The sequence below is a fragment of the Anneissia japonica genome, unplaced genomic scaffold, assembly GCF_011630105.1.
Source record: "Anneissia japonica isolate Jap-2015-1 unplaced genomic scaffold, ASM1163010v1 scaffold1696_len571195_cov180, whole genome shotgun sequence".
NCBI classification, from domain to species: Eukaryota; Metazoa; Echinodermata; class Crinoidea; order Comatulida; family Comatulidae; genus Anneissia; species Anneissia japonica.
Window position 1 is genome coordinate 228,038 of NW_022695941.1, and position 10,426 is coordinate 238,463.

A 10,426-nucleotide genomic window follows, 5' to 3' on the forward strand; every position below is an offset into this window, starting at 1 on the left:
ATATATATGCGTCAAACTTAGATGAGTACCGCGGGAGAAAAGTATCGTGGTTGTTGAGATATTACAAGTATCGCATTATTTACAGTGGCGGTTTCAAAGGGGTCCTGAGAGGGTCATTTCCGGCCATCTAGAGGTGCCATAATCATATATTTGCAGCCCTAACCATGGTGGGGCCTTGCTGAGGTGGTGTAGACCCTCCATCTACGAAAGTCATCTAAGGTTGCTCTACTATTGAACTTTGTGAACAAATCCTTTAATGCACTGACGGTTCTCGGCAGACTCGATTCCATGGATAGCGCAACGCGACGAAGCGCGCATATAACGGATCATTTTTATGACAATCTGCAGTCTACTCAGCGACAGTCAGCAGACGGTGTTGTGTCGTTGAGCGCTCTCATGGGGCGGAGATGGATTCGCCGGTCGATCGTCGTACGTAGTGTGTAGGCCTACGAGGCTTTAATTGTAGACCCCATCAAAGAAAACCGATAAATCCTAAATTTATATACTGTATAATTTCCTCTAATGGGGACGACATTAAATAAAGAACCTAGTTCCATTGTTCCCACCCGACGCGGCGAGAATTGTCAATTGAAATACCTATAGGCATTAGGAATAATGATGACTATGATTATCAATCATCAAAAGTCTTTAATTAAATTCAAACATGCTTCGTTGCTTTCTTTAAATGATGTCGCGTATTTTAACCTCGGATTTCACGCGTGGTAATCAAGGTACGCTTAACGTGTTTACCTTTATTTAGTTTTTCTTCAATTGCAGATTACTTTAATATAAAATTATTATATTATTTTCCAAACAGCTTCATTTTCTGTTGAGGCTTGGACAGTTGCATTTTCTAATTGTTGTAGTTTCTGAAGCGCAACACGGGTGCTAGCGCTTTGCATCTAAAAAGAAAGGCGCTATAAATGTGTTAGTGGTACGGTAGTGATTATCATAGTTTTTGTATAACACACAAAATAATAGGCCTATACATTCCAATATACCACCGATTTAGTCCTACATTGTTTCTACGTCTCCGTTTACAATGTTCTTTTTCTTTATAACTTGTTTTTGTTTTTGTTTTTTTTTAAATTTCTCTTCATCATAAGTAACATTGACATTAACAGTGACGACAAAGCTAAATGCAACGAAACACTAAATGATGCACCGACGACCGCATTTAACATTGACTACGATATACTTTAATACATTTTTTGTTAGCTTCGTGTTTTATTATGTAAGCCGGACATTTTATTTTACCAATGCATAATGTGATATAATCGGTATACGTATCAATGCATGCACAATGAATGCTCCGTTTTGTGGCGATTCGCGCTTAAATTCAAGTGGTTTACCATCACAGAAAATCGACTGCCATGAAAATCAATCCAATACAGAAAATAAACCTAGGGCCTTGGGTTGGAAAGCAAGCATTACCGACTACACACAAATATGTTTAGACCTATAGCATATATTGTTATTTTGACAGTTAAAGCTTGGTTCACTAGCACAATTTAAACTCAAACGCAAATTAACGCAAGACATATCTCACTAGTCTTGTGTAAAATACTGCACTGTATCGATGCTTGGGTACGTCAGCCAACTCTTTCATACGTTTGCGTGTTTTTACGCGTGTAAATTCAAATTGTTCACACAAAAACTGAATGTTGTGACTGGCTTAGCTGCCACAGCACTGTTTAAAATAAATTCCTATAGGGTGAACCAAGTTTAAGTGCAGCATGTCCATGAACAGCCTTCACATGAATGCATTACCGTGTGAGGTTAATTCTATACAATTCTTTTCGACATTTCTACACTACCGGTATTCTGAGTTAATACAGCGAAACAAATCTAAAGAACACAGGGGATCTATGGCCAAATAGTCTATATTATTCAAAATCCCAGGGTGTCTTAATCTTTTTGTTAGCGGTAAACCGCCTATTTTTTAATTTTTTCACATCAAAACAATTAATTCCTGAGGATTTCTTGTAAACCGAGAATGGCCTTTATGACCTATGGCATGTACAAGGTAAAAAAAAAGGGGGTGGGGGTTTGGATTCATATTTTTGAGGTACAGTGATAATAAGACTATATTAAAATGAGCGTATATACATAATTTAGGTGTTAAGATCACTAAATTCAATAAACCCAGAAACAATCTAAGCCTGTTAATGCAATGAAGAAACATGCATGAGACGTAACAGAAGAATCGGACTAAAATGAAAGCAAACAAAAATCTCCACCATGTGCTTGGGCGTACACCTCGCCAGGAAGGACTACAACAGCTTTCTGGCTAAGTCAATTTCTGAAACTATATCAAGTACCAACAGCAGTTGAACGGTTTTAAACATATAATATACATTTACATATACGAAAACGGTATTATTTATGCTGATTATTGGCGACTCGAAATTATTTATTCCTTCTGATTTTTTTTGGAAGGTAATGATTTAAGATACAAAGTAAGCAATTAGAACATTGAATACTATCTTTCAATTTTGGTCAGTCGAATGGCCGAGCGGTTAAGGCGGGGGGTGGGGCGAAACCTACAGCCATATCAGCGCTGGTTCGAACGACACGCTCGACTGTTGTGCTGATGGTGGAACAATTCCCGGATGAGGAACCTAAACCGTAAGGCTCAGTGTACACAATTGGCTCGTGTGCACTTTAAAGAATCAGTACATCCTTCGAGAAGAATAGGGGGTTTATCCCAGTGTACCGGTTCCATTCAGTCCCTGTCATTATGGACAGACGCAAGTGCGCCTCTTGTCTGCTGATTGGACATTGGGATTGACCCTTGGGAGAAGAAAGCTGTTGAATGAGTTAGTACATTCCTGTGTGCATTTCAGCCTAGTTAAGTCTGCAAGTGACAGGTTTATTTTTTATCTTGAATAAACTAGCACATCATCATTGTAGTTTTATTTCGTTTGTTAATATCGTCCTTCTTAATTAAAAAAAAGAGACTTAACTTGTAAGCAAACCTCTTCACAAATTTGACCTTGTCGAAAGCCGTCCTCAAGGATAACAATTGTTTGTAGAAACAACGGTGGAAACAAAAGAAACAAATCGTGAATTGCCCGAGGGTCGTCTAGACATTCATTTATAATAATTATTTTGCTATAGCCATCGCCCGGGCCAAAATTGAAATTTATAAGATCTGTTTGATTTTACCATACAAGCAGGTGTGTGTGTGTGTGTGTGTGTATGTGTGCAAAATTGAAATCTTTATAAGATCTTGTTTGATTATACCATACAAGCATGTGTGTTTGTGTGTGTGTGCGTGTGGTATGGGGTGCGCGTGGGCTTAAGGGGTGTGCTTAGATGTTACAGTACCAACATCCAGGCTACCTCGTGCACATACACGCACTCAGATGCAGTGCCTCCGAGAGGGAGGCAGGAGAAAGATTTTCGGGGCCCAAGCTTACCAGAGAAATTGCAGGTAGCATTTTTTTCCCAATATTTTTTCTAAAAAGAACAATTGATATCATGGACCCTCAATAATGGCATGGGTAACCTAATAATGGACCGCTCCAGATTGACACCCCACCCCGAAAAAAGAACGTTTGCGCTTCTGCGCAATCTTTTTTCGCGCTTGGCGCTCGTAACTGGGGGCCCACACCAATCCTTTCCCCTGTTACAGATTCTCTTGGCGGCCCTGCACAGACGTATAGGCCAATTGCAATGTTATGTAGGCCTACTCGTGGGCTGTGCGTGCGTGCAGGTGTCTAGATGATGATACTTATAATCACGTGAGAGATTTAGACCTAGGCCTATAATAATACCTATTGTTTACTAGCGTTTTTCTCGGTTGTCGTGACAAGTCCACTCCGAAAATCGTAACCTTTTTATAAGTTAAATTAAGCGTGTTTTACAGTACGTTTAAGAGAAAAACCTCGGGAGAGCTCCGGAATGTAGAGCAAATGAACAAAAGTGTTATGTATGAAGGTAGAGACCATGACAGGCAAACAAAGAGATTGTGGGTTTAATTTCTTCAGTATTTGTATTATTATTATTAGGCCTAGCCCATTCAATCAAGTAATGCCATTGTGTGATCCTTCTGAGTCTAACGGTACACGACACTTAGTTTATATTGTACATGGAATTTTAAGGAGTGTCTACAATTGATCGATCTAAGAATGGTATGCGGAGTTTGGTGAATTACTGTACTGTACTATGAAGTACCAGCCCGGAGTACACTGCGTCGGCAACTTATTATATATTAAAGCACGACGCGTCGTGTGACAAACGACAGTCCAACAAACTGTCACCGACGGATGGCAGACTGGCGTTGCGTCGGGCAAGAGCTGACACAGAAACACTGACGAATTCGTCTACCAACGTTATCATCCTAAGTTTCGGATAATAACAATTGTTAATAAATTCAAATATCAAGGACAGAAAAATCGCCAGTGGCTATTATTTACACCAGTCTTAAACCAATTCATAAATATGATTGGATTTTAATAATGTCCTAATTCAATCGATACCGTACATACAACAACATCCAATCAGAATTACAAATTTCTTTGATACTGGAGTAACAAGCCACTGTCCAAGAAAAAAAATGATGTACTAACTGCCGGTAGAACTTGTCTCGCAATTAACACCTGTATATCCAGACACACAAGTACAGGTGTACCCATCGGAACTTGTAAGACACATACCTTCATTCTGACACGGGTTACTCGAACACGCCGTGGTTCCTCAAGATGAAAAAAAATGTTGGTAGTGATTATGATGATGATCATTGGTTTATCGATTTACATCCATTATGTTAGCTTCATTATTTTGTGGAGGTCAATAGGAATATTTTGGATTTCCGGACGACAGTTTTTGCCTTACTAATCTTTAACAGATCCTACCGAATTTTCATTTTTTATTTTCTTTAAAATAAAAAAAGAAACAATGCGCCAATGGTTATGTAGGTCTTATTTCTTCATTACAGATTTTTTAAATATTAAATTCGACGTTATGATCTAGCATTTTCAGAAGCCTGTAATCATTCAACCGCGTTTCGAAAATCAACCAAACCAGCCATACTTCGGCATATGGATTACTGTCAGCATTTTATATATTTTATAAACAGTTTTTCAATTTATATTTTATTGTTTGGCTACTATCTGTACAAATGATCATCAATACTAAGTAAAGTGTAATTCAGATAAAAGTTTATAGGAAGTTTAAGTGTTTATATAAAGTGACCTTATATATATAAACTACGAGATGATTTATACTATTGGAACTCACCGGCTGTGACGACACTTGACACAACATCCACCCAAAAAGTTGAATAGCTCTCAACAAATGTTGCACTGGAAAAAGTTAATCGTATTTAGTTAGTCGTAAAATAACCATGTATGTTCAAAGCTTTATTTGATTCATTTATTTTCTTTTAATTCGGTGAGCTGCTGTAAAACGCATAGAGGTATTTTACCTGCGCTATATCAGTTCACAATTAACAACAACAACAACAACAACAACACAATAATATTATTATTATTATTATTATTATTATTATTATTATTATTATTATTATTATTATTATTAGTGTTATTGGGCGGATGAGTTCCTCGGAGTCAACGGCCAACCATTAATTAGTTTAAGGAGTAGGAGCTGTTAAGCCTCATTGTTATTATGATTATTATTTTCATTTTATTTTATTGTTATTATTTTATTGTTATTTGTATTTTCTCGGTTGGCCTATATTATTTCTGTGTAAAGCGCATAGGGGCAATGTGCAATATGCGCTATATAAATATACCGTTATTATTGTTGAAATTATTATTATTTTCAATATTATTATTATTATTATTATTATTATTATTATTATTATTATTATTATTATTATTATTATTATTATTATTGTTGTTGTTATTATTATTATTATTATTATTATTATTATTATTATTATTATTATTATTACATTATTAAGAAGACACAACAATAATTGTTACTTAACCAATATCCTGAGGCGCGTGGAACGGAGAGAGTAGAGAAAACAGTAGAACTTATACATACTGTTTGTGGTGCTGAACTAATAATAATAATTCAAATAATAAAACATTAAATAGTTAAACCGTTATTAAATTTTTAATTATTGGTCATGTTGTAACTTCAGCCGTTGTCTTTCAAACCATTTAAATTATCGTAGCAAAAAGTATAAAAACTAACTTGTGTTTTTAATGAAAGTTAATCACTTGTAAATTATAAATGCTTGAAAATGTGTAGTTCAATGGTTTGATTGAATGTGTGTGGAATGGGAATTGAATATATGGCGTAGACCTATGTTTAAGAAAAAAATACAAAGTATAGGCCTATGTAGGCCTAAAAAAAAACAAAGGTTACTTTGTATTTGGTCACGGAGGGCTATATCTGAGGATTTTTCAAATGAAAGATAGGGGGTAGCTAGCTACCCTATTCTCAGGCCTACATTAAGAAATAGACTGGTTGGTGTATACTTACTGGAATTGTACAGAGCCAACACTTGTTGAGGGCGGTAGCCAGATAAATGTTGACGTTAATGGCTTTAAAAAATTGTTTGAATGAGTGATACCATCATTAGCATTTGAACACGTCATCTGCTGTGTATCTGCCACATTCGTTGTCCAAGTTCCAACTGGAGCAATAGTTCCAACCGGACGAGCTTGTAGAAGTAACCCTTTATACTGCTGGCTCCCCGTACTCTGGACAGTAACTATACAAAATGATTTTATATTTAATTTTTGTATGAATTGAAAGCAACATGTTGATTAATTTTTGAATAATTCTCTTCTATTAATGAGTTTTCTCAAGGACAAAAATAAATCTGAATCTGAATATGATTAAATACGCCTATATTACTTTTTATATTCATTATAGAAATATATAACTTAGTTTTTACCAAATGTGAATAAATAATAAATAAATAAATAATATATGCCTACCTTAATATTATTTGTTGGAACATAAAATATACCTGCATTAGTAAATGAATTATCCCTTTGCAACGTACAGTTGCGAAGCGCCAGCCAAGAGTCCCAACAAAAACACAAACAGATACAGAGTGTACCAAAGCATTAAAAACTAAGGCACAACAAAGCTAACATATACACAACATTAGCCAGAGATCCTTGAAAAAGGCGGGTTAGTCTAGTCAATAAGTCATTAATTGTCTTTAATTTAAATTGGGAAATCATTCCGGAGTACGTCTCGCCGCCGCCGCCGCCAAAAACTCCAGAATAATTTTCAAATGAGGTTGTGGAACAATGTAGGCTAGCTTATAAAAGATGAAAATCATGCAATACACACGTAATGGAAAGTTTCGTTGGAATTACATTATGACAATAATATTTACTGACAACATCAAGCTTTTTAATAAGAGAAACCGATCGTGTAAAAGGCTTGCATGAATCTATGCTGAGCGGGAAGCAGAGTTTTGCAGGTTTCATTTCTGCAGCCTATTCAGAACGTGTTCAATACACAACTGTAGTGTAAATTTCATATAGGCCTATATAGTAAATTCATAACAAAAACAGCTCTGACAGCAGAACGACGTGTCCTCAACAATTATATACTGCGTATCTCCTTAAATTGTGCAGATAACCTCTAAAGATTTTGCTAACCTAGGGACACAATTTTAACTGAATCAAGTGTATACCCTGATTAAAAACACCGAGGCATTACCGTACTGGCCAGCGGGACCATCGGTCAGTGTCGGGCCGTCAAATTATACAAGGTTTGCACTGCTTAGTTAGAGGCCTACCCAAGCCTATCCAAAGAAAAATCATAATGCATCTTTACTTTGACTTACTTGGCATTTCTTAGGTGAAATATAATAATTATGCTGACCTAATTTTGAGAGTTGGTTGCTACAATTCAAGGAAATAACTAAGTTAAATATTATTAGTTTTCAATATTTAGGCCTAGTTTTGTTGGTATATCAACGTATTCAGTCTATCCCGAGTAGCTGCTTAGAATTTCCCCGTGTTTGATATTCAATACCAGCCAATCGCTTATCGAGTCCAATGGAGGCTGTGGGAGTGGTTAAATTTGCTTTTCTTAACCGCATGGTGGCGTTAGAATATGCGTGCATTTCCATCTGTCAAAATAATAGTCTGAAAATTGTCAGTCTAGTATAAAAGATTGGAAGATTGAATTTGTTAAATGTAAAGGCTTGTAATAGGAAATTTTTTAAGAAGAAACTACAACCATGCAGGTATAATAAAAAAGAACAAAAAATGGATTTTTACTTGACACATCATCACAATCTTTTAATGTGATAAATCGAACTTTTCTCACTAGCTACAATATTGCAGCTCTACTGATCATAACTGTACAATTTAGCCGACGGTCCGCCACTGTTATCATTTCTATAATTGCAAACAAGAAACTCAGTCTTTGAATATTCTTCATTAAGCTTTAAGCCCTGTCCAGGCTGTTAGATTTTATTTGACAAATGTGAGATGCCTAAATATGGTCATGATGACGTCACATCATGATCATATATAGGCACATCATGACTATATATGGGCAGGGTTTTTCTTGTCGATGAAAATTTGATTGGATATGGCTTTAGATATTTATATAATGTCATTCACTGTTGAATTATAGAAATGCATTTAGAGAGACGAACTTTACGATTACTCACCGGAAAACGGTTGTCCCGGTGTATAAGATGGCCCACCAACAAAAATTCCCCACGGGCTTGTAGATGTTTGTGCTGAAAATGATCCATGTCTAGGTGTTAAATTGGCGCATGCACCTGTATTGGCACCTTCCGAGTTACCAGATGCCACAGGGATGAGTGTAAGCAACAGAATCAACCTGAACATCTTTTTCACTATTTAATATTAACGTTACCGGTGCTTCTAAACAGTTGTTGATCTGGTGCTGACGTCGGTGTATGTGTGTTCGAATATCTATCTATTTAGAGCTGGGTTGCTACAATGACAAATTGTTTATAATGCATCCTTAAAAGATTTACCTTGATTGTCAAATGGGAGTCTTTGTTATAAGCTTTATTTTCAAAGGCGTAAGTATAGAGTATGGTCATCAAACTGATAGTTAACGTAAAACCATTGTACAACCGGATTATTGTTGAAGTAAAAAATATTCTGAAGTGTTACTTTTGAAATGTTTTGTTTCTATTTGGTACCGGTTTCTTTGTAAATGCAACTTCTTTGTAAAAGGTGGCTACGTCCTAAGTTACCGTGAAGTTTTCTTGCAGAACTTATGTAGCCATCTTCCATACAATCTATTTGTTTTACTTATTGTACTTTATACTGCATCTTTTTATTACTTCAATTGTATGGAAATAAAAGTATGATTTTATGAGGTACCGGTATTTTGTATGTACGTATAATATCCTCACTGATCTCTAAGACCACTAGTGATTCAGTTCACCCTTTAGTAATTCTAAATGGTGAACTGAGGAATTGAAACTTTATTTCTGTTAAACTTTTACTCTGTTATGTATCCTAATAAACTAATTAATGATTAAGAAAGGTACTCACTTGTTAAATAACTGTTATTAAAGTGTTTTTTACCTATTTTGGACGCTTCTGAAGCGTGTATAGTTATACGCATAGATATAAATCCATTTATACATATATTTTAAAATATGATTTGATTATAGAAATAGAAAAAGACTTTGAGTTCGATACTAATAGGAATACGAGGTACCACCTATGAGTACCTCCCAGCAACATTTTAGGGGGAAAAAAGTTCTTATGCTTGTGTTGGCCACGTTTTGGGAAAAAAAATCGGTTGGTTGGTGTTTTTTACACCACCAAAAATGTGTTTATGCCTAAAAAGTAGAAAATACTATGAAGAATACAATAGGGCAAGGGTAAGATCTCGTAAAAAATGTTACCTAGTAAAAACTATAGCCTACTACAACTATAATAAATGTTTGTTTCATAAAATATATCTCATTGGAAAGCAAAACGAACGCATAAATATTGTCGCATCGCCCAACGTTTATGCAAAATAGGTCCCCTACCCTAGTCCTAAGCTTTTCTAGCCTTTTTAGATTATAAAAAAAATTATTGTTCGTCGTAGTAAAAAAAAAATATATATAAAATTTCGAACCTCAATTTTCTAAATTTTCAGTCGGTCAGGCGTGGCCAACAAAATAATTTGTGTATGGCGTATATCAAGAAGTGTACACGTAGGCAACTTGTCTTATGACCCACAATGTCTAAAGCAGAGCCCTGATACAATTATCGACTTGAATTAATTTGAATTACTAACGATGAAAGCGTTGTAGTAAATCAAGGATGTGTATTATGCTAAGAGTGGGCTAATCATTGGTCCTATTTGTTACACAATATGCCATTCAAAACATTTTGCTTGTTTTTATCCTTGAATGTCTTTTGTACTTCAGAGTGAATAACAAAACAGATAAATACGAGATTTTACAGATTCTTTTATATAGGCATACAGTATATAG

General features: G+C 35.5%; 1 protein-coding gene across 3 annotated transcripts in view; it reads right to left on the bottom strand.

Moving 5' to 3' along the window:
• Nucleotides 1–8,897, bottom strand: part of LOC117101632 (adhesive plaque matrix protein 2-like) — a 26,703-nt gene extending 17,806 nt beyond the window's left edge. The window contains exons 1-4 of one of the 3 annotated variants that reach the window (XM_033241636.1): nt 8,624–8,897; nt 6,460–6,691; nt 5,245–5,309; nt 4,575–4,700 (exon numbers count right to left, since the gene is read on the bottom strand). In XM_033241636.1, the coding sequence (XP_033097527.1) occupies nt 4,575–4,700; nt 5,245–5,309; nt 6,460–6,691; nt 8,624–8,807 (607 nt within the window). In that variant the 5' untranslated portion in view covers nt 8,808–8,897. Of the gene's footprint in view, nt 1–4,574; nt 4,701–5,244; nt 5,310–6,459; nt 6,692–7,786; nt 7,809–8,623 lie in introns of those variants that run through there. The other 2 variants (XM_033241638.1, XM_033241637.1) reach the window with 2 other exon arrangements.
• Between the last annotated feature and the right edge of the window lie 1,529 nt (nt 8,898–10,426).